The sequence below is a fragment of the Triturus cristatus genome, chromosome 5_1 (assembly GCF_964204655.1).
Source record: "Triturus cristatus chromosome 5_1, aTriCri1.1, whole genome shotgun sequence".
Taxonomy (NCBI): domain Eukaryota; kingdom Metazoa; phylum Chordata; class Amphibia; order Caudata; family Salamandridae; genus Triturus; species Triturus cristatus.
Window position 1 is genome coordinate 587,035,147 of NC_140587.1, and position 25,134 is coordinate 587,060,280.

At 45.1% G+C, this 25,134-nt stretch overlaps 1 protein-coding gene across 2 annotated transcripts in view; it reads left to right on the forward strand.

Moving 5' to 3' along the window:
• Window positions 1–1,972: 1,972 nt before the first annotated feature.
• Window positions 1,973–25,134, forward strand: part of PDE7A (phosphodiesterase 7A) — a 1,104,576-nt gene continuing 1,081,414 nt past the window's right edge. For both annotated transcript variants that reach the window (XM_085605526.1, XM_085605527.1), the window contains exon 1: window positions 1,973–3,185. In XM_085605526.1, coding sequence (XP_085461652.1) covers window positions 3,048–3,185 — 138 coding nt within the window. In that variant the 5' untranslated portion in view covers window positions 1,973–3,047. The remainder of the gene's footprint in view (window positions 3,186–25,134) is intronic.

Genomic DNA, 25,134 nt, shown 5'->3' on the forward strand with positions numbered 1-25,134 from the left:
TGGATTTATTTTGAATTTGTAACAGTGATAGACACTAATGCGGTAATCACATTTCTTGAAAAATGTTTTGCTGTTGAAGGACTACCTTGTATTTTAGTGTCTGACAATGGCAAGCAATTTGTCTCAGAAAAGATGTTGTCATTTTTGCAGCACTATAGTATTGAACAGGAAAAGACGCCTTTCTATTCACCAAAATCCAATGGACAAGTAGAAAGGGTCAATAGATTCTTGAAGGAAGGCATACAACTTGCCATTGCTTCCAAATTTCCAGTGAAAGAATTCATTCAAGAGAAGGTGAATGCGTACAACAACACCACTAATTCTGTTACTGGGTTTTCTCCCTTTTTCCTTATGAGAGGCAGAAAGGGTAAAACATTGCTGACACCTATGTTTGTTGAATTAAAGAAAAATCCTACAAGCTTTAAGGAAGTCAACGATGGACTTATAAAAGTCAAAGAAAGAATCCAAGAACATCAAATCAAATCTAAAGCTTACCATGATAAAATACATAGAGCTATCAACAAAAGCTTTGCAAAAGGAGATTGGGTCATTCTTCAAAAACCGTCCAAGGTTCAAAAAGGAGAATCCAAGTTCACAGCTCCATCTGAAGTTATTGAGGTTACTCATAGTTCGGTTCTCTTGGACAAATTTGGATGGAGAAGCAAGAGTGATGTGGTTAAACTCAAACCAGGTCAAAGAGAACTCATTGAAGAGTCTATCAAGAATAACTTAGAGTCAGAGAATGATTATCTATGGTTACCTTCAGAGACATATAGTTTTAATCACAACGTGACGACAAATGAAACATGTGTTACTAATTCCTCTGAGGCAAACGAGTTTGATAGCAGTAGTTCTTCCTTACCTGTTCACCTTTCAGCTGAAAAACATCAGGAATCCGAGTGCGGATTAGGTAGGCAAAGTCCACAGTTTACAGATGAATCTACATCAGAAACTAATATGCCATCAGATCTTGCAGTTTCTAGTCAAAATGTATTTGAAGGTACATGTACCACCTCTGGTAGAATGTCATGTATTCCCAACAAGTATAAGGACTATGTTTTGTTTTAACTTATTCATATATCTCTTTTATTGGCAAAGGGAGATGTTGTATCCCTTCATTATGTTTTGTTATTCTGATGCCAAGTTTGGTTGCACCACGCAGGCATCTACGCTGTGTAGTTGTGACGTGGCAATGGAATTCTCGCACTGTATTTAGCTGACGTCATGAAATGCCTGGCATTCCTTCGCCAGCTGTCCATGTGTCAGCACACGCTTCCTTCCTGCCGCTGTGGGCCTTATTATTGGTAATTAAATAAATATAATTGAATAACGTAATTGTTGGTGCAATACTTCGTTACTACAATATTTCACTTCACTAATTCACCACTAATCCTTTATGGGTTCCGGAGTAGGGTGCTACTGGTGCTTCCAGGTCTTGTCAGGGTAGTAAGCCTATATAAATGCAATTACAATACAATACAAATACAATTCTTGAATATCAACCTTTGCCTGACCTTAAAATGGCAGTGATGGACTGGCTCGTTCTTATTGTTTTATGTATGCTGTCCTCGAGGTCAGGAATGTGCTCAATCTCAGTGCGCATGAAAATGGCTGCAGCGAAGTGCTTCTGAAATAAAGGAAGCGGCGAACGTTTCGATAGTGCTGCTGTGGAAAGCAAGCTGTTGACATGTCTATGCAACTAACTGCTTCGGAGAGTTATACTCGGCAAATCCGAAACAGTTAAATGTTATGACCAGTCTTGTCCACTTGAGAAGCCGCACAAAATGATTGATTTGTGCATATTAGGGCGAGAAGATCAGGCACAAATAAACTGTTAAAGTGTTCAAACGTCAATCTCTGCCTGACGTAAAGATGGCAGCGATACAGCTGCATTGTCTGAGTTGACTGTGCTGTAGTCGCTGTGGGGGTGTACTCAGCTTCGAGGCGCATGCGCAAGGCTGCGGCAGGAGCCGGTGTGCGCGAGGGGCGGGGCGGGCAGCGCGTGCTGCTTGTTTTGTGCTCAGAGCGGCCCAGGGGCAGCTGTGCAAGAAGCTGTGGCTGCAGCAGTAGGTGGAGGAAACCAAGTTCAGGGCCCCTGCCTCCGGTACCCCAAACAGAAGACGGCAGGGTGCGCAGAGACTTTTGGACCGACCGCCTGGAGGTTTCTGAGCATCTTCGCCAGTGTCTGGCCTGTGTGAAAGCGGCTGGGGAGTCCCGTCAGCTCGCCGCGACTCTTCTGTCTCTCTCGGCTGCCAAATTGTGCCCCGGGGCCTGGCGGAGCAGTGAGACAGGAGGAATCGTCCCGCGGCTGCCACCGCCGGGTGTTGTGAGGCCGTGGAGGGGGAAACATGGGAGTGAGGAGTCCCCCAGCTAGGAGAAGAAAGGCCAATCAACCCCCGAACAGCCCATCACTGCTCCGCAGCTCCTCCGCTGCCCCGGGCAGGAGGTGCGTCCCAGCCGAAGAGGGCGCAAAGGACACGGAGTCTCTCTAATGAGCCTCAGGACTCGGAATAGACTGTCCCCGAGAACCACTTTCCCTACCCTAACCGCCGAGAGCGATACTGCTTGCACAGTACCCACCCCCTTGATCCAACCCCATAAGACTGCTCCTTAAACGATATTTTCTATACAAGATAGCTCTCAATTAAGAAAAGAGCCAGAGAAAGGAACTAAGAGAGCTGCCATCCCTCCCCCAGCCGCGGCCCGGATAGGCAAACAAACTGCAACCCGGAGAGCTGAGCTGGGGGTAGGGTAGGCGGTGTGTGCTGGGTGAGTGTAAGGTGGAGTGTCACAGGTATTCTGTAGTGGGGTGGTTGGGTTTGTAGTCTGAGACTTTTAAGTTGTTTGGTTCACTGGTGGGCACTACGGTGGTTGTTAGACACCCACTCAATAGCGATCGGAGTATACTCTTTCAAGGCGTTTAAGGTGAGCTGTTGGTTTTAGGCAGGCAAACGCCGGTGGTCGGTACACTGGGTCTAAGGCTGCTTCGTTGGGTGTTGGCCCTCTCCCCGGGCTGGCGGCGGCCGGGCCTCCCGGGGACTTGTTCGATGGAAGTATGTTACCAGCTACCGGTTCTGCCCCTAGACAGGCCGGTGCCCAAGCACGTCCTGAGCCGCAGAGGAGCCATCAGCTTCAGCTCAAGTTCAGCACTCTTCGGCTGTCCCAACCCACGGCAGCTTTCGCAGGTAAGAGGCCTCTCCTACCTCGTAGCTCCTCTGAGTGCCATGCTTGCCTTGATGGTTGCTTATGCAGTGAACAGTGATTTACTGTCCATTCTTTGCTTTATAACTGTCAACTCACTTTTGTTTTTGATAGCTCACTTTCTGCTTTTTCCTTATTGCCGGTTTGTGAGTAACATTAATATTTAAAACTCGCCTTGGCATTAGGAGCCAGGTTTACCAAATTATTCATGAGATGCAGTTCCATCGGGTCACAGCATGATAGATGTGCCTCTTAGCTTGTCCTTTACTCACACACACTATGACCAGGGGAAAAGACCCTGGATTGAAAAAGCTCACCGTAGCTCAAAACCAGTAACCAACTTTTTAAAATTAATTTTGTGTAGTGACTAATCCTGGGCACTCGAGTTTGCCAACCATTGAACCGGAAAGCAGGGACAAGGTCTCAGCAAAAACAAGCATTGGCATAGCCAATAGGTTCGCCTTTGGGACCTTATAAGTGTTTAGCTATGCAACAGTTGCATAACTAAATACTTATAAGGTCCCAAAAGCGAGACCTATTGGCTATGAAAGTGGTCGCGAAAGTGATCGCGATCAAACATCAAAGCGGCCGTGAAAGTAATCGCAGTAAAACGCGGCGCGCGTGCCCGTGCACATGCTCTATAGTTCTAGGCTGGCCTGGGAGCACTTTTTGGAGCCCTCTCAATAAGTCTCGCCAGACCAGCGCATGCGCTGGGTCAGGCGAGACCTAAAAATGGAGGGGAATAGATAGTGTAGGTGATGTACTGTGGTCATAACATCATAAGGACTGTCACAAACTTATTGCGCCCTTTTTTTACGGCCATAGGTGTGGTTAAGAAATCAGCAATGTGTATTATATGTGCATGCAGATAATCATATATAACCTGCATGCAGGGGGCTAAAAGGTGTATGATTTTTAGGTTGAGCATTCGTGACCTCTTGTGTATTTACTTATGTATATGTACTGTGTGGGCTCTAGATCAGCCCTATGACATGTCTGCTTCCGCTTAGTACTTATTTTCTGTTCAACTGCCTCTATTTAAATTTCTTGATAGAAAACGATCAGCAGAGGTCAGTAAAATACCAGAAACACTTTAGCTTCTCTAGATTCCAGTTCATAGAAATTGTCTTCCACGAGCACCTGTAGACAATACATTTTTTTTCAAATCCTGTATTTTCAGTGATATGACAACCGAAGGCCCTGATTTTATATTAAAAAAAGAGCTTTGGACTATACCATTTCCCACTGAAAGGCAATATTTCTCTCCATGTGTTCCCATACTTGGCGTGTCACACAGTTTGGTGCTTACTTTCCCTTCATGTTAAAGAACAGTAGATGTTTCAGTACCCAGGGCAATCTGCTGCATAGCTAAATACATATAAGGTCCCTAAGGCAAGACCGATTGCATTGCAAATGCTTGTTTTATTAGTGTCCTGAATAGGCCTCTTAGACTGCTTGGACACTGTTAAACGTGCATTTGTTTTGCATAAGTATGAGAAATTTCATTTAAATCTCGTAAAATGAGAATCTGTAAATTAGTATTACATTTGAGCCAAAAATGCCTTTACGCAAGGACGCATTTCATGCTTAAAAAATAGCTCAAAGCACAATCATTACGACCATTTTTTTGTTGTTTGCGTTGTTTCAGCACCCTTAGCCTATAATTTTTGCTATGAACGTAGGCACAGTTGCACGACATTGAGTTATGGCACAATTTGAGGAATTTCACATAACAAGTGGAACTCGAAATTATACAAATTATGTCGTTGTGATATACATTTCGAATGGGCCTATAACTTTTAAATGAGCCAAAATTACATTTTCAAACTGGTTTCTCTTGTTTATTGCATTTAAACATTGCAGTTTTCGAACAAATAAAAAGTAAATGTTCTGCTTTGAGTATTATAATGCTTGGAGTGTAAAGATATAACAAATGAGATGACTCTGAATTGCAGCCATACATCTGACACCTCACCGTAGTCTTTTATACTTTATCTCTTTCTCACTTCTTTTTTTAAGCAAGGTTCCTGGCGATACATGAGCCTGGTGCACCTTCGGGTAGTAAACGATGTGAAAGGTCATGGCCAAACACATCCGCACTTTCCATAAAATACTTGTGGTGCCCAAAAGCCCTTATAACCGAACGCCTGTGGGATTTGGTGCAGTATATCCCCGTTGGACTTTGAACCACAATAAGCGCGATGGACAACTGTCACCATAATCATCTGCCCCACTACAACTGCTCATTTCAGCCCACTGGTCTACATCCCCTATCTGCCACGTTTACCTTTTTCCTTTCAGCCCACCTTCTCTGCCACTCCTTAAAACAACAAGCATTAAAAATGCAATAGGCCTCGCCTTTCATTAGGTTAAAGCCATTTGCTTTGCTATCCAATACCATTAGCAAATCAAATGGCATTAACTTAATCAAAGGCGAGACCTATTGCATTTTCAATGCTTGTTTTATAATGTGTACCATATGTGTCCTGTGCTCTGCAGGCTTCACTGTACAAAGCACTAGAAGCTGGCACTAGAGAAGTCTAAAGAATCCCGGTCCAGTCTAAAGAATCCCAAAGGGCTGGCTGCAGAAAGCCAGGAAGACATCTATAATGCATTGTTTGGTGCGTTGCAGGCTCCGAGCTGCAGAAACCTTTGCCAAAACTAGAATCTTTTGAATGCAAGTTAAGAGCCCTGCTTTAAACCATGTAGATGTATATTAAAGGGTCTTTACAGTCTTTAAAATACATTTCTTCTGCAAAGGTTAAATACCTTGTAAAATGGTCCTCAATAAAAGTGAAGTTATGCACTTAATTTTGTTCCAGCAAAGTACACCTATGAGCAATATTGAAAAATAATGAAAAAGCAATATGCAGAGTTACCAATGTAGGATGCAGTGCCGCAAGAATATTTAATTTAATTAGGGTAATATAAAAGAGGGAGGGCAATGCAAGAAGCCTGACATAATTTATATCCGTACCAAAGGGCCCTCTTTAGCGCAGGTGCTGAATGACAGCTTTCATGCGGGAGGGAGGAGCAAAATTCTTGCCCACTGCAAGGTTGCCATGCTTGCAGTAACTGCTGAGCAAACTACAGGACCTTCTGATTAGAGCAGCCATGGTTTCTTCCTGGTGACCTCCAATTTACGAGCCTAGCCTCAGACTCTCCTATCACAAACGAAGGAAGGCGAAACATAATAGTAAGTGGCGTGTAGAGTATCCAACCAAGTATTTTGTAACCGAAATAGCACCCAATCAGCGTCTATGTTCGTATCTGTGCCTGGTGAATGGTGAAGGGTTGAGGCAAGTCCCGACTTTTTCTTGCCGCAGATAGGTTGTAATTAGTACGGCTCCTGCCTTACTAGAGCCCCGCCCGCCAGCGCAGTATGTTTCTTATAAGTTATTGAGCAAGCATCTGTGCAAGCAGCATATAGGGCGGTGTGGCCATGTTAAAAGCACGACAGGTGGCGTGCGAACAAAACAACTGAATCTCCATCTGCCATGAAGGAGCCGGATTCAGATGCAAGCAGCTCCGCTGAGAACCACAGCTGAATGCCCTCCGGCTTCTAACTGCTACAACAAGGGGACTTTTAGTCAATGGATTTAAATGAGCAGATTCGTAAAAATATTTCCCACTTTGTAAATAAACACGAAGCAGCCAGCACTGGCTTTTCCACCTCTGCCCCGCATGTACCCCTGACTGCCTGTGAGCGCCGAGTGAACCCCACTATTAGTGGTTTTGGTTCCCATTCAAGGCTACGCTCATACGGATGGGTGCAGTGGCCCTTAACGAAGGCAATTGACATGAACATCTGAGGGCTGCGAAGAGTGGCAGAAAAAAACTGTACAATAGAAGCAATTGCATAAGGGACATGAGTTTTCAATAAAACTTTCGGCGCAGCTATCTTTGCCCTCCGCCTCCAGAAGCCCAGCACGCAAATGAAGAGCGCAACTCTGGGAAGTTTGGTTTGGGATGGGGGGGAAGGGAAGGGAGGAGCAAGCTACCAGCACACTCCTACATAATGCGGAACAAAGATGGTGTCAGGCTGTCCACATGGGCCGTCCTAAAAGTGGACAAGGCGGACACCAAAAAGCTCGATTGGCAATCACAGACACCAAAAAGCCCGATTGGCAATCACACACCAGCGTTTAACAAATGCTGACGCAAGCCAATCAAAAAGAAGGGTGTGGCTTAAAGCTCCTTCTGAAATTGTATCGATTTCAAAAGGCCCTTGCATGGCGAGTGTAGCGCATGTGCGCTGCTAATGCCAGGCGAGAATTAAAAATCAGATTCATTCAATTCCTCCAATGCAAGCTCTGTTTATTGTGGTGAGTGAGCCCCAGTTGTTACTTGCACGCATGCACAATGTCTCCCAACAATTATCGCAGCCTCACTTTAGTTGCAAAACATGCGTTACAGCACCCTTCTGCATGGAACCTAATGTATTTTATTTCCCCAGGGATTTAACCCTTTCAAATTAATGTTTGCGTTAATACCACAGTTTGGCCTTCACACAATTTCCTTCTCTACCAAACATACCTTCTGTATGTTTAAGGATCATTCTAGAAAATGGTGTGCACTTTTTTAGGTCTCGCCTAGCGACGAAGCGCATGATCTGCTCGCCTTGGCGAGATCTATTGTTGTCGGTTTCTTGGCGAAGGGTGACAGGATATGTATACGCGTATGGCTCGCGATGTGCATGCGTATGGCTCACACATTCAGCACAACATGCGCATGGCGCGCTTTCACTCGCTCACCGTTCTGGAAACTCCGGTTTTGCACGCGCTCAGTCTGTCTCCCAGAGGTTGCAGGATATGTGCACGCGCGTACAGAGGACAGGCGATGTGCACACATATGGCTCACCCGTTCAGCACAACCACCCTTTATGTAAGTGTTCCCGAGCATATGGCGTTATTTCTATCATGGCGTCATTTCTAGTTTTAGGATGCTCAGGGCTGTTTCTCTGGCATCAATAGAGCGGACGCATTGGCTTTCTTGTCTCTGGGTCTTGTGTGTCTTTCACTGCAAGTTTTAGAACCAGGCTTTGTGTGTTCTTAGGCGTTGCGCATGCCTGTCCCCGACTCTGTGATGTTCTGTGTGCGTCGGTGTGTTAGTACCGTGCATCTTGCTGGTGGCTCTGTGTGTGTGCAATGTGCTGCTGCCCATCTCTGGCAGCAGCCTCTCTGGGCACTAGAAACCACGTCTCTGCCGCCGTCTAGCCAGTGACGGGGCTCAGCTGGCCGTGCCCACGCACTGGTGGATGAGATTTGTACCAGCAGTAAAGCGCCAGGAGGCGGCAGATGAAACTCTTGTTTATTGCCCCGCGTGGGCACCTATGTGCCTTTCCTCCGCCTGGTCAGAGCGGGGTCAGGAGCCCGCCTGCTCGAAAGTAGGCCACGCTGCCCGCCGTCACTGTTAATGCACCCGCTGGGGATGCGGTGCCATGCTTGTAGCGCTTGCTGGTGCAGCGCTGCAGAGTGCGCAGTACAAGTCCTGCCTGCATGGTGGGCACAGAGCTAAGCAGGTTAGCGCAGTGCCATTGACTGAACCAGAACACTTGTTTCACCGCAGGCTCCGCGTCTGTCTCTCCCCTCCGGGTGGTTGGTGCACTCAGTCTGTCCCGAGAGGAGGTGTCTATGTACAGCTGTGCAGAATTTATCTTCGTCGTTGTAAGGATAAGATCTGTACCACCCATCTGTCCCATTTCAGCATGTTTTCAGGTCGTGTTTGCTGATGGGGTTTAGCTGTCGTAGACCTGTTGTGGACCGTACCATTATTTACAGGCGGCCTGAGTGAGCCTGTTGCTTCTATCGCCTGGCTTTCTTGTCAGTCTTGCTTGGTTCTTGATCAATGACTTTCCGTTGGTATTAATGTCAGATCATGCATGCAGCAGTTAGTCTTATGCGGGCTGCTGAGGAACATGCATGCTACATTCGGAGGTGTTATGTTATGTTAAAACCATTTATAAAGCGCGCAGCTGCCCAAACGAAGGGGCGTCCCGGCGCTGACAGCAGTTTCCAAGCAAGAGATGGTTAGGCCATGGGGAAAAAGAAAGGTTTTGATAGCCTTACGGAAGGATATCACACTCTAAGCTGCGGATCTTCAAAGGAAGGGAATTCCACAGCTTGGCGGCAAGGAGACGGAAGGACTTACCACCAGCTCTAGATCGCTTGACTCTGGGGACAGAAGCCAGGATCAATTCGGAAGAACGCAGCATGCGGCTAGGGATGTAAGGGGTGATCAGGCCCGACAGGATCTCGGGTGTAGAGAGCTTTAGAATTTTAAAGGTGAGACATAGGGTCTTGAAATCAACCCTTTTAGAGATAGGGAGCCAATGAAGGCGGCGATCAGCCCCGGCTCCGGAGCACGATCTTGAAAGGCCAAGTATGGCACGTGCTGCTGTATTCTGGACGCGCTGCAGACGGTTCAGTTCCGCCTTATTGGCGCCCAGCAACAGGGAGTTCGCATAGTCAAGTCTGGAGAGGATAGTAGCCTGGACTATGAGTTGGCGTGTGGCCGAGTCGACGAACCGAAGAGTGGGCCTTAAGCCACGTAGCAGACCAAAGCAAGTGCTAGCGATTTTTTTTTTTTTTTTTTTATTTTTTTTTTTTTTTTTTTATTATTTATTTATTTATTTATATATTTTTTTTGTGCTCTTGAAAACTCAGGGTCGAATCGAACAGAAGCCCGAGGTTCTTTACCACCAGCTTAGGGGAAGGGGCAGGGCCCAGAGGGGAGGGCCACCATTGAGTGTTCCAAAGCCCCTTATCCTTAACCACCAGTAGCACCTCGGATTTATTGGCGTTGAGCTGGAGACAATTCTCAGTCAACCAGCCCAAAACCGCCTTGAGGCCCGTCCGAAACTGGGTGGCGGCTTTAGCATAGTCATCCGAAAGAGCCACCATCAGCTGGGTGTCATCCGCGTAGGAGACCATGGAAAGACCATGGTCGCGAGCGACTGCTGCCAGGGGCTGAACATAAAGGTTGAACAGAGCCGTACTTAAAGCCGAGCCCTGTGGAACTCCCTGCTTAATGGGTTTGATGGAGGAAGCGAAAGGGGGAGCATAGACCTGAAATGATCTGTCTGACAGGAAGGAGCGGAACCATTCAAGAGCAAGATCTTTTACTCCAACTTCTTCTAGCCGACGCAGAAGGATCTGATGGGAGACCGTGTCAAACGCGGCACTCAGATCGAGCAATACCAGTGCCACTGTTTGACCTTCATCTAGGATGGAACGCAAGTGTTCACTTACCGCCAGGAGTGCTGTTTCGGTGCTGTGGCCAGCGCGGAATCCATTCTGGGACCGGTCTAAGATCATGTTGTAATTTAAAAAGTCAGAGAGAACTTTATTGACCTGTGCCTCCGCCACTTTCGCAACCCAGGGCAAGAGAGAAATCTGGCGGAAGTTTTCGGGCTTAGTGGGGTCCAAAAGTGTTTTTTTTAACAGTGGTAGCACCTCGGCTTGTTTCCAAGATATGGGAACCGAAGCCTTACTAAATGAGGAGTTAATGGTCAAAAGTAAGGGTGTGAGAAGAACGGATAGGCAGTCTCTGAATTGAGCCGGTCTCATGGGGTCAAGAGGAGATCCCGATTTAACTTTGGTGCTCACAGCAAGGAACCCCTCCTGTGAGATGGAAGGAATGACCTCCAGAGTGGCATGAGTTAAAGGTATTGAAGGACACTCTGAAACCCTGGGACAGTTGGGGAAAGTTTTGTATATGGTTTCAACTTTTTGAACGAAGTAGGTAGCGAGTTCCTCACAATGTTTTCCGGAGGTGATGATAGAGGTGGGCGGATCTTTCCTCTTTTTCAGGTCGCTAAGGATCTTAAAAATGCATTTCATAGAGTTATTGCTAGATGCTATCTGATTGGTGATGAAGGCGGCTCGAGCTAACTGTATAGCTTTATGGTAACTTTTGATGGCATCCTGATACTGTTTTTTCGCTGAGGAGCAGTAATTCTTCCTCCAGGCTTGTTCGCGTTGTGCTAGCAAGGAAAGTATTTCCTTCATTTCTGTGCCCAGCAACTCCATAGAAGCGACCAGAGTAACAGATAAACATTACCACTTCGACTTTTGTACCGGGTGTATGTGGCGGGGATATGCTTCAAGTCTCGAGGTTACCCTTCATCAGTTGCAGATGTTTTCACCCCTGTAGGAAGCAGGGATGTTAAGTATCTTCACATGCTTTACTAGCTTCTAGTCGGGCAAACATGGTGCCTCGAAGTCTACCATTCAGTAGTGTGGAAGTGAGATAAATGCTACTTCGTAGAATGTGTGTTCTTAAAAATCAAGAGGTATTTGATGATAAAGCAAGATCAACACTACAATCATTAAATCAGTCACTGCAGAGTTGTAGCATTTCAAAGTACCAGCCGTTCCACGGTAGCTCCTCCATTGTGCTTGAACATTCAATGAAAGTTTCCTGTTTTTATATGTGTATGTCTGTGTATGCATTTTCTTTTGTGTGTATGTTTGTAAGTTATATTTGTGTAAAATGTCTTCCAAAATGGTGTTTTACTAGCCTATTTCAGTGATGCATTACCTGGTTCTGCTTATGCTGTGTTTGAAAGATTTGTGTAAGGTTACTTTGCATGTTATCTAAGCTGTGTACTGATTGTTTTTTAAATATTAGCTCTTATATATTTATTTTTGTCATCATGACCTTCAGTTAGTGTCAGACCGCTTCATATAAATAGAAAAGCAAGCATTTGCAACGCAATAAGTCTTGCATTTACAAGAGTATGATCAATTGGCATTGTAAATGACAATGCCTTTTATATATATGTTGGCTTTCAAAATGGATAAATAAAAGGCATTATCATTTACAATGCAGATAGCTAGACCTATTGCATTTCAAATGCTTGTTTCTTTTGTATGGTGACTTGTTTTTCCATCAGACTTGTATTATGTAATCTGAGAAACTGTCTGCCGTTTGTGGACAAGATCTTTGATATTTCCTAAATGTATTTTTTACCCAATGCAAACAGATTATAGGCATGGTATATAAGGATTAAAAAAAACTTCTTGAGTGAATGACTGGTTGACTTCTTGACTATGAGCAGTAATTGAGGGCCGTTGGGTTCAAATAACTGGCTCCGAGACCAACCGTATTATGGACATTTAAACGTTTTTTTTATGGGGTTGAAGTTAGCATTCCTTAAGAATATTATTTTTTTGTTGGAAGCAACCTTTGGGCATAACTGTGGACCAGCAACATTCTGGGCATTTGAAATGCTTTTTGATGGATAGAAGATGGTGACTACCTACAATACTGTTGTTCCAATAGAAGATAGTTTTTTTCTCTTTTTTGGATAACTAGTGTGAATAACCTTAAATGGGTACTATTATACATTTTAATCATATACAACTGTAATTCGTTCTACAAGGTGCCAACCTAGTATCGCCACGACTGGGCAGTACAATGCTCCCGGTACTACAATACGCAGACAACACAGTAATAATGGATCACACTAGAATGGGCCTCCAGAGAGTCCTGCATGCGCTGGATCGCTTCAACCAGGCCAATTACCTGACAGTTAATCAGGGGAAGATCATGGTAGTGATCGAGAAACATCAACTCAAAATGTAAGCCCAATGGCTTTTGGGTGATCTACAAACTGGCACAGTAAGAGCCTATAATTACCTTAAGATAGGGCTCTCAGAAAGGGCCAACTCAAACATCCATCGAAAACATCTGTACTCTAAGGCCAACAGTGTCATTCACATGTTAATACAACTGAGCAACCATCTGCTAAATCCGTCAGCTGAGCTGATATTGACCGCTTTAAAGGCAAAATTGCTTCCTGCCATCAGCTATGGCCATCTGGCTTTTCCTGGATCGCTGGAAAAGTTCTGAAGTACAACCCAAGTCAAATCATGCAAACTAGTACTGCTTATTCTGCGGTCAGCCAGGAAATCAAGGCTGAAACTGGAGCTTGGCCTCGGGAGGCCGGACTTGATATGCCAGGAGGATCTGATAAAAGCTGTACCTCAGGACCTTGGGGGCTCCAGCAGTCTCACTCTGATATCAGCTGAGGTCCGTATTCGAGGAGGTAGATTCAGCTTGGCATAACAGTCTTGGCCAAGCCATAACCACCCTGATGATTGAGGCAGCAAGCTTACAACTACCTGAAATTCCCCTCTCCGCCTGGAAGAAAGCAGCGAACAAGCAGGTTCTGGAAACATTGTTTGCTTAAGATATCGAAGTTCTTCGCTCTAGCTCGATTTTAGATCCATTGGACACATCATACAAACTGGGAAAAGCCCAATCCTATCTTAAGTGAGGCGTTGGCGTCACAAGTCTGCAGGAAAATTCTGTATATGAGACTCTTAATGCTGCTCATCAAGGATTTTAACCCAGCATGGGCACGAAAGGGCACGAAAAGGGGAAAACATAGTGCAGGCTATGCTCCTTTCACAAGGAATCCTGGCTGCACCTCATTTGCTGCTGCCCTAAGCTGAGAAACGAACGTCGGCGCCTTCTTCCCTCAAATATCATTTCAAAGGGGGTAAGGTCCTGTAGGGAGGCCTCTGCCTTATACTTCACCGAATCAATGACAATAAACCTAGCAAGACTGGGGAATTTTGCGCATCTAATCGGGATCGCTATAAATGAGGCGCAAGAAGGTAATGTCACTCCTGTGATGGACTAATGTCCATTTCTAGCTAGAGGCACGCCACATTAAACAACGCGTTGAAGGGTTCAGGGGGGGAACCCTGCCATGTACCAAGGGGGTCCACCCTCCTTACTCAAAGTTCATCCCACCAAATTGGATTTTAAAGTCCCAGTATTTATTTGTTTTTATCTAATACGGAATTACAAGCAACCCCGAGAAATCGCACAACTGTGCCAAGGGCCAAAGGCAGATGACAAAGACATTGAAGGGGAGGGGGTACGGGGCGAAACTGTTTCTTAATAATGTCTTTGCGTTTTTTTACTGTAGTGATTTTAATTAATTGAACACTTAAAAAAGGCAACATCCTTTTAGGATAAATTTATTATCTTGTGAAGATTGTTTGTGTAAAATTTCCCTAAGAATCTTTTTTTTTTTCTTTGTTAAACATATATTAAATTGGCCCTCTAATCTTCAGTTTGTATTGACAATTTAATTGAACTTTATCAGAATTGTAAAGCTTATATTCAGTGTTATAGTCACTATAAAAAAAAGGTATATTTTGATATTTATTATACTGCATTTTTATTTTTAAGTGTACACATTTTATTAATTTGTGATCTGCACTTAATGTATAGCATTAGTCATTTAATGAAAACCTATGTGGTTTGTTATGCCGTGGTAAAGAGGATTAAACATTTGACCTGTTGAGCGATTTACTGAAGCATGGGGTCTTCCTTGTGATCATCGGGAGAGAATGAGTTTGCTTTCATAGTTGCTATGTTTTATCTAAGTTTTTAAGTTCTATGCCACAAGTAACATTTTTCACAGATGTGGAAGACCTGTCCAGTTAAAGCAAAAAAAGAATATGAAATGGAACTTATTCCATTGCATTAATTTGTTTTCAAATGGCGCTTAACTGTCTCTACCTTTTTTCGGATTAAAATGTGTGGTGGCTTTTATTTGTACCATAACATATTTTCTGACAAGTTTTTTGATGATTTACAGCTGTAATGTTTGCTCCTAGGGGTGAATTTCATCTCTCAGTAGTAGGTCTGTCTATTTAAGTTCTGCTGTTTGACGACCCTGCGTCCCATGTTAAAGCAATACAGTGTTGAACTCCTTTTGTGTTGTACAGCTGGTTGAGATTCCACTAGTTTATTGGTACTGCACCTGCTCCCACTGTTGCGTACAGTGTTCTTGCCTTTTATTAGCCTTGAGCATAACAGTACTGATTAAGGATACTGCTTGCAAATCGTTCGGAGACACAACCCCATACGGTGGCTTTGGTTTCTTACCTTTTTTCAAGTAAGAATCAATTCAGGCACTCAAGTAAATATCGTGGGAATTGTTAGGTTAAAATATTGAGCGGTAGCTAAACTTAAACGGTGACATTCTGTGGTTTAATTTTGCTATATTAAACTAACTTTTCTATACATTTAAGTACTGGTCAGTTAAATCCGGAAAAGATGAGATCTTAACGTGAAACAAAATTAAACAAATGAGGGTGGTCTCTTAAGATTAGATGCTTTAAAAGAAAATTATTGCAATCTTAAACAGGCAGTAACTAAACCAATTGGTCTGACTTTTGCAAACGGGCGCGATTGCTGTCTGTACTTGCGTTAAAATGTTTAAAATAAAAATCACAGGTGCACTTAGTATAGGCATAGAAAACCTTTATGATTTAAAATGCTCTTCACAGCAAAGTGATTCTTATTAGTGGAAAGATGAGGTCATAATTGGATTTGAATTACTGTAACATGACATACTTGCGCCGTACAAGGGTGACTAAGGAAAAAAATGGAAATTAGCATTGGCACAGAAACATTGGACCACTATCTCGGGCACAAAAGTGCACTTTTTTTTTTTTAACGTATGTGTGCTTTAAGATCAGGAAAATTGCAGTCTTTCACAGTGCATTAGATTCAGTTGCTTCGATGGACTGAGCCGTTGCCCAGTATTGCATATTGTGGTGGCTGGACACAAAACGTTAGTGGCCACAGAATAGGCCATTGGATGAAGAGGGCTATTTTTAGGTCTCGTGCCTAACGTTGCAGTGCGTGGCATTGCTCGCGCAGCGCAAGACTTCTTGTAGGGGCATCAGAAAGCTGACCACACGCTCGTGCGTGTGGTTTTGTTATCGTTGCAGGCTATTGAGCGTTGCGTGCGTCTCTCTAACAAAGACAGCACACAATTGGGCAAATGTGGGCGCATGTCCCGCATTTGCCCCACCCATGGCCTATTGGTGTCTGTTATCCGCACGGCCGACATCTGTTTTGCATTATCGTGCCCAGACTCGTGCGCCATAATGCAAAAAAGATGGCTTGCTCCCTCACATAAGCGCGCGCTCTCGCGCACCACTCGTTATCTGTTGCTGTGCACTTCACTAGTGCTTCGAGGCCCAAAGGAAATATTAAGGTCCAAGCGCTACCGGTTGGCAAGCGAAGGCAGAGGATCAATAGGAGCTGCGTGGAGCAGCCGGTACCTCGGATGTGGAAATGCCCACGACTCTAAAGCTACATGGACCCCAGAGGGTGATTCTACTGAGGCGAGGGTGGTGGCAGATGAAGCCTCCTGATCCAGATGCACCCAGAGTACCCGCTGTGTCCATCGACACGCATTCTGAGTGAGGTAGATGGCAGGTGCGCCGCTTCCCAGCCTGCCAGAAGGGAGGACCACAATTAGCCTGGGGTTGCCCTCATTCTTCTCACAGGATGCTCACAGTGCCTCACACAGTTAGACTTTGCCTTGCTTGTTAATGTTTGCACATCAACAGAATCTTCTGAGAGATGCTCATGTGCACTCAGGATTCAGTCACAGGTATGCGGTGCGTCGAGTATAATGCCAGACAGTACGTGTGGTTAAAGCACCAGCTACAGAAATCTGTGCGCAACTTGCAGGGAACAAGTATATATGTAATCGAGTGGCGGGGTGGCTAGCAGGGGTTGTTGCCATGCTCTAAAGGAGTACCATGGAGTTGGGTGGAATAACATTATACGTGGGGTTTTTTTTGTTGTTGTTTTTTTTTTAGCTTTAGTTGCCCAAACTAGACCCGAAGGTATCAGAGCGTTTTTTGTTACGCACGGGGAGGTTAATTGATTTTTCCCAGAATCATAGGTGTTTTGAGCGTCCCTGCCAAGACTCGAACCCAGTTCTGCTGTTTTGGGGTGGGACTCCTCTAGCCATGAATGTAGAGGAAGAAAGCTACCTCATAGTCTCTAGAATGCGTGTGGGAAGGAGGGCTCAGAGAAGCTGTACCCCTAGTGCTTCTGTAAACGTAACTGCATTCAAGAATCAGACGAGGCTCTGGATTTCCGGTCTCTTCCTCTGGTCACCCTAATGCCCCTTTCAGTCTCATTGGGGCGCTCACAGCAATCCCAGATTTGCAGGGCTCATCCTTCTTCTTAAGGCTTGAACAACTGCCCTGCTGAGAGCTGTAATTAAAGACTGCTCTTCCTGACCCTGTGACCTGGAATAAAAAGAAATCAGGAGAACTTGATCCTGACGCAGAGCTCTTTCACAGGCTGCTCCTTCCCATGGCTGTTGACAGGACGGTACTACGCCTCGTAGCTACCTTTTGAATTAGTTGTAAGTGCATGCCTGTGTTTAGAGGGGCTGTGACGTGTAATCCTCGCTTCACACACCCTCACAAAGCAGGGTTCCGCCACCAACTAGAAACCAGCAGACCTGTCCAATTGACTTTACCTTGCCTGTTATAGAAGGCAACTATGAATCTTCGCTATTCCAACCATTTCCCAAGCCACCAATGGGAATCTGAATGTTACACCGGATAGGGCCCAGCACTGATCACACATACATGACTTGCACTATTATGTACAGTAGTGGATGTGGCCTAACGGCCAGAACCGCCTACTTTGCAGGTGGGGAACCAGCTTCGAGCCTTGGTATTGTAAATGACAATGCCTTTTAATATTATAAAAGGCATTGCCATTTACAATGTCAACAGCTCAAAATCTCACAATTGCGAGACCTATTGCATTGTAAATGCTTGTTTTCATGAGGCTGGTGCTATCTCTAGGCCAGGCTTAAAAAGCAGCCTTTTGGAGAGTGACTGCCTCTGCCTGCATGATGTTGTATGTGAAACTGGGCATAGACAGGAACACCAGAAAGCCTGGAAACAAGATGTCAGCAACTATAGGAGGCTCTGTGACACCTGATTTGTATCCGTCCAAATTACTAAACAGCAGTGTTATATGGCATCCGATTTGCAGCAAAAGTAGCCCTGGAAAATCGGACAATCGGAGCTTACATTAACGGTTTGGTAGAGTATAAGGCTGATGATGCTCCTAGCATAATTATCCAACCAGTCCTGTATGTGGCTAACCGAGGTTGCAGACGTTCCTTAGGGCTCAACTGGCAGATGTGAAAAAGACCTGGTTGATCAGAGAGGGGGTAGTGAGGGCACTAAGATAACTTTTTAAGAAGGAGACTGCATGAAGAATGCAGTGTACCAGAGCTCGTTGCCACATGAGGCATGAGCTGTCTTGGCTGCTGGAGCCAAGAAGAGTGTGAAGCACATTTGGCCAACTACAGACATGGTGGAGCTTGGCCCTTTGTGCACCTGGGGTAGTGCCACAGAAGACACAGTACCATGGATACCAAATCTGGTGTGGAACAGTGGGAGATATTTGGTCCCAAACGTGAGGAGGGGGAGGGTGGATCACAATGGTGGGGAGCTTTGTGAACCTGTTGCGCTTCCTAAGATATTTTACAGTAGGTCTCCAAAGTGGATATTGCGGAGGTGAATAAAATGAGGCCTAGCTATGGTGTACCCAGGTGGCACCATGGCGGCCTCTAGCCATGGAAACATTGTTATATCATTGGTCACATTGCGTTGCAAACGTATCCCAATGTCTTAAAGATAATCCATATGAAACTGGTGCATATCCCTACACAAGGACAATGGACCTCCATGTACACTTGGTACTTGTAATAAGTCAGGTTACTAATTGCGAAGGATGCCAGTAATAGAGGTGCAATTGTCTTACATTGTACCCCATTGTAGCATTTCACTCTCTCAGGGTAGCGAAGCAGAGCAGGCCAAGGTCTTCTTAGGGGAGGTGGTGTGGGTTGGAAATCACAATTTGCGGGCATGGAAAAACTCAGCAAATCATTGTATAGTCATTGCTTTTAAAAATAAATAGCACTTTACACACACATGCACCGCCCCCATGATGCCCTTATGGCACTACACTCCTAGTGGGTCCTGGACCTCATTGTCACAATATCCCCTTCCTATACCAGACACAGTATAAAGGTATGTCATTTTAAATAAGGAAGGCCTTTGGGCTTTTCATCACATTAATAAAAATAACCATGTTATCCTTTAACAATGTAATACTCTGTACACGGTGTGTGTGTGTATTTATGTATGTATATATACAGACATCAAGCCTACTGAGTTTGTCATGGTGTCTCCACATTAATAAAAATCAGCCACATGTCATTGATTATTTTAACATAATTACAATCAGTACGCACAGTAATAATAATAATCTATGGTGTGCGTTCATAATCGCAACCATTAGTTCACTGCACAACATCAGTGTTGCAAATGAAGCATATGGACTTTAAAAGCATGTGGGTCAGTCTTTCCTCTACGGACTATATAATGCAAACTTTACATCGGTAATGGTGGAAATTATTTAACTGCGCATTCAGAGAGCAAGAATACAGGCTGTAGTTCATATAACAATTTTGTGATTGCAAAGGGACCACGGAAGTGTGCCATGTCAGACTGCTCCTTGCTACCAGTAGAATGTTACCTGAGTAAGGAAGGAGAACCATACTCGTATGAGAACGCACCCCGATAAAATATGGCAGTGCGCAATGCACACGTTTCTCTTTGATTTTACTTCTCAGAAAGAAAATATTCAAAAAGTCATATCTTTTGCCCCGTCGGGGCATTTTCCACCATCTTAGTGTCATTTTGCTCCAGATGGTCAAGCTTGACTACCAAATGTGTTTTTCTTGAGCGCTCCTAGACTCCAAAAGTGCACATTTTGCTGGAACCCCGATTTTCAAGCTCCCTGTGCTGCACCTGTCCTCTGCCTGGGCCCTGGTGCTTCTCTCCTGCTGGGACAGGCATCTTGCGCAGACCCTCTGCAACCAACCAGCAGATCATCCTTCTTGCCGCACTCCCCAGGTTGCAGAGACTGCTCGGCAAGGGCTCCCAGTGGCAGTGGAGCTCAGGTATTTTCCAGTAACCTGTCCTCTGGGTGTTTAAGGGGCCTGCCCCACTTGCCCTGGAAAAACTTGTCCTGGGACTCAGCTGGAGTTCGAGAACATCATTGCAGGGCATCAGCTGCATTCTTCTTCCAGCTAGGCATCTTTTTGCTGTTGTGTCTCCCAGGTTTACGATCTTCTCAACTGTTTCCCTCTTGTGTAGGGCATTAAGTGGGTGTGGAAAGTTCTAGAAGCCAGGCATCCCTGCCAAACCTAGGATGCCACATTAGTTCAACCCTCCTGCACTGTTTGGCACACTCCAAGATGGCAACTTTAAGTTTTCCCTGGTAAGAGCTTTTCTGAGGGCCTCACTTCTGCCCCTAGTTGATGCAGCTGCTTGATTTCATTCCCACCAGAACTTCAAAGGCAAGCTCCTCCTGTGTGTGCTCCAGCAGTCTGGGCTCTCTTCCTTGTTAGGTCTCGGCTAGCGAAGGTTGCGCTTGCGCAGTCTCGCTCGCGAGATTTAATGACTTGGAGAAGAGGGGCTTGAACCCGCCTCTCCTCTCCTCTATTGGCTGGCCTCTGAAATACTGGTCAGCCATTGGAGAAGAGCATTGTCTCTCCAAACAAGCCCCATCTTTTTCGGATTCGGGGGCGTGTGTTTTGCGATTCTTTCTCTCCTCTGGAATGTAACATTCCAGCCAATGGCAAGAGGAGAGAAAGAAACACACCCCGAATCCGAAAACGCAGCTGCGTTTCTCCGAGGCATTTCTGCTTGACCTCGGAGAAAGGCGGCGGTGTTAATGGCGTCCTCTTTCCCCCTGCTCTCGGTTCCCGTGTTCGGCTGCTGCACTGTCCCCCGCTTATGTCCGCGAGCGTCGCATCCACGGGCCGGTTGTTGTTGCCGGGCTGGCGCCGCTGCTTCCATTCTCCTCAAGTAGGTTGTGGCGCAGTTGTTGTGTTGTGCATTAACAAGGAAATGTCGCCAGTCTTCTCAGCAAACCAGTGTTCTTCGCTGTATGGTATTGAGTCTATATTCTACCCTTATTCTTCATTCATGCTTCGCTCGCTCCCTTTTTCGAGAACTTTCTGGCGGCGTATCTCTTCTCTTGCCAACCACAATATGGCGATTACCCTTCCAGCGTTATCTCTAAAGCAGTAACGATTTAACGGGATGACGTATAGCGAATCAGGCTGTTTGTTGTTCTTGTGCGCCTGCGCTGTGCACACGTTACTTTGTTTTACGCGTGCGTAGTCGAAGGATGTGGAGCTGTCTGCTGCCCGCTGGCTTGAGAGAGAGCGATGACTACCTCGATGAGGAGGAGCCAGGGGCCACTATACAGAATAAGGTCCCCCAAGCGGAGCCTATACCTTCACAATGCACGGAGGCTGAGCATCCGCTAGGAGAGTCAAGGGCTTGCCCCGCTGGAGTGTCTGCAAACCAGTGGCATGTAAGTGACCGGCGGTAACGACAACTTGGCTCCACCTCCACATGAAGCCACGCCCAGAGAGGAATATGCATAATGCCTGCCCTATGAAAATGCAGCCTCCACCCATTAAACCTGTAGTGGTTAGCTCACGGCTATGAATGACTAGCCTGGGTGTACTTACATACATGCTAGTGGCTGCGCACAGTCAGCGGGGTACGTGCAGTGTGGGTGGCTCCTTGCATCCCTTCCTTCTCACTTTAAGTCTTTTGAATGTCTACTGCTTCAGGCGGTCTTGTGCAGGTTCTGCATCCATAGGTCTGATTACCAGTGGCTCATTGGCAAGTTGGGGAACGGTGTCACCACGCTCGTTGTGGGCAGCAGAGGTAACGGCCTCTGGCCGTCTTTATCAAAGGAACCGGGTTAAGGGGAGTAAAAAGAGGGGGGGTGATGCTGTTTAGAGACTCCAAGGAGTTAGAGTGCAGAGTCAAGCGGAATGGGGTGGGGGCTAAATTATTGTGCATATATGGTTGCACTGTGTTACAGGGGGCGTTATAAATGTGAGAGAATGATATTTGCAGGGTGAGTGGTTCTGCACACAGTAACAGACACCGGCCCTGGGGCTATGCTTGCCGGGCAACCCGCTCAAATGGCTTTTGTTACCAGAGCTTACCGTTTCATAACTTGAAAAGTACAATTAAACAAAAAAAAAACATTTGGAGCGCTGGCAAGATGTCTGTGCAGCTAAAGGAGTTTAGGACTTGTTCATTCTAGCGCAGGAGTAATGTAATGGCCTGCACATGGGTTCTGCTTTGATTTTTAAGCGTGCCGTGATGTTTTGATGGCATGACGTAAATACGCTATAATTGATGATCTGTTGGCAATTAGCGCACAGAGTTTCCTGATTCCACCGATTACATATAAATCCAATTTCTTTACCTGCAACAGACGCGCTGTAAACAAATCATACATGATATATTACGTTTAGCTGTTTTTTAGGTCTTTGCTAACAGCTCAGATTGGCCTGATGATGTCTTACATACAGTGAACAATTACCGCAAAGCTGTCATTAACGATCGCAGCAACACAAACAATGGGGACTAGCTTATCCTAGTGACGCCAGCACAAGCACATGGGACGTTACACTCACGCCGGCTGAGGGAGTGCAGATGGCTGTGTGTGTGTGTGGGTGGCTCTGTGTGCGTGGCTCTGTGTGCGTGTGGGAGGCTCTGTGTGTGTGTGGCTCTGTGGGTGGCTTTTTTTGTAGGTGGCTCTATGCGTAGTGGCTTTGTCTGTGTGTGGGTAACTGTGTGTGTGTAGGTGGCTATGTGAGTGGCTGTGTGTGTGTGGGTGGCTTTGTGTGTGGGTGCAAATGCAATATGTCTCGCATTTGAGAGTGATTAAGCTATTGACATTGTAAATAACAATGCCGTTTCTTTAAATGTTTTAAAAACAAAAACAATGTCATGAGCAATGCCAATAGCTCTAACTTTACCAATGCCGAGACCATTGCATTGAAAATGCTTGTTCCAGTGGGCATGGGCTGCCACAGACCAGGTACTGTGTGAAAGCTAATTATATGATGCAGTTTTCCTTGCCAACCCTTCCTTTCCTAGCAACTGAGTAAATCCCATTTAAGTACTCTTTTGGTGGAAAGGCCTTTGATCCCTGTGCTGGGTACCAAGCAAATTAACTTGACCTATTTGGGGAGGGGGGTGGAGGGGTGAGTAGAAGGCCTGGAATCTGATCATGAGCAGAGCCAGAGAGTTATCACACATCTTGAAGTCCCATACAATGTGGGTTTATTAGGGTCTGCAAATTCTAACTCTGTGTGCATGTCTTACCCCACCTTACTACGTTTGCTGGACCCTGTAGGCAGATTTTGCCCCTATGTATAATATAGTGTCAATACAACAGATTGTCTACTAACCACTATAGACCTAAACTTTGAATGCTCACTCATCAGGCCTATTCCAGCTCCGTACCAATGCTTGCAGAGTCCCTTCAGGGACAGGCTACTGTGTGCACAGATACAGGGTTACATACACACTAGTCTTGTACATGAAAAATCCCGCTGCTGTAATTGGATGAGACCCATATATTTATTTTACAGTACGGTTAAGCATATAGGTAGCATTCAGATAAAGCTTTGGGACAGTGTTTTTTTTTTTTTTTTTATTTTTTTTTTTTTTTTTTTTTTAGCTATATTATGAGGGTTCATGGAGGATAAAGTTGAAATCTACTGGGCAGTCTGAGACTAGGTTCTTAACCCCTAGTGTATGTAATAGCTGAGTTGAAGAGGGTACTGTGCCCTTGTTACGTTTGGAGATACAGACATAGATTACTCAGTTGAGAAAAATCACGAGAAAAGGTGACCAGCGACAACTAGAACTGTCCGTTGGTTTATGGAGGTCTGCTAGGTCGATTGACAGGGATGCAGAGTGGCAAGATGTTACTTCTGAGGTACATTGAACACCTGAAGCTGGCATGGATGTTAAAGCTGTGCTGTTGGGCATGCTGTAGAGTCTTTGAATGAAAAATGGTAATATAGAAACACTGACAATCGGTAAGAATCGAATGAAAGAATGACTAGACAAACTGTATTGGCATGACTGAGCGACACATCTTGGAAGTAGAAAATGATGCGAAGTACAAGGGGGAACCTCCTCTAAATGTAGAAGTCCCAGGAAAAAGTTTTGTAAAGAAGGAAGACGTGAAAACCCGCAAGAATAATATGACTGTTTCAGGAATTCCAGATTTCAGTTACCCAATGGCGATTGATGCATTTCATTTACAAGCTACACAATGACCTGTTTAACAGGTCACATCTGTCAGCGATGTTCATTGTGGAACGGGTGCATCAAGGTCTCTCTCCAAGTAGGCCTGAGCAAAATGTCATTTTCGCTGATATAATTGTGAAATCCTCACCCCTAAATGACTCTATTTCTCCCAACTATGAGCCATTCGCTCTAAAAATGTATAGCAAACACAAGAGAAACAATATGCAAGAGGCTGTTTTTTGTTTTTTTTGTTTTTTTGAGCAAAATGCATTCTCACGTCAAACATTTTTGTGAGGACGCGTTCCACGTTAAAGAATCGCACTAAAGGACGGATTTTCATAACACATTTCGCATGAATTTATGCAAAAGCAAAATAACCAAATTTCAAACACTCTTGGCCCCAATATCTGTTCTGAGGAATTCCCTGAGGTAAATTGTGGCCGGTTTACTAAATTACAGAGACTTAGATGCAATATGCCATTATATTAGAAGAAAAAGTGACACATGATGGTGTATCTTTATCACTCTTTTTTTCGCTGTACAGTTTTCGTCCAAATGTTGAAGAGTCTGGATATCTCTGCAAAATTAGCCCCAGCAGTTAAACTATGCCACATTGTTCTCAGTCAGACTCCTAATCAACTGTTGTGGAAAAAACACATGCATTTACAGGCCCAAAGGATGCCAGGAAGTTTCTCAAGATTAGTATGACCACAAATGCTCTGCCGGAAATGGAGACTACACGATCTCAGCTGTTAGTGTACCCCAATGACTGTGAATGACATGCAGATGATGATGATTCACCACAAACATTTGCGGACGTATTGTGAAATCGCTGGCGATGTGTACTCATAGGGCAGGAGACAATCACGTTAATGCAGACCGCATGGGAGTAGTAGGTCATAAGAGGAATGATTTTCTCCCTATATGA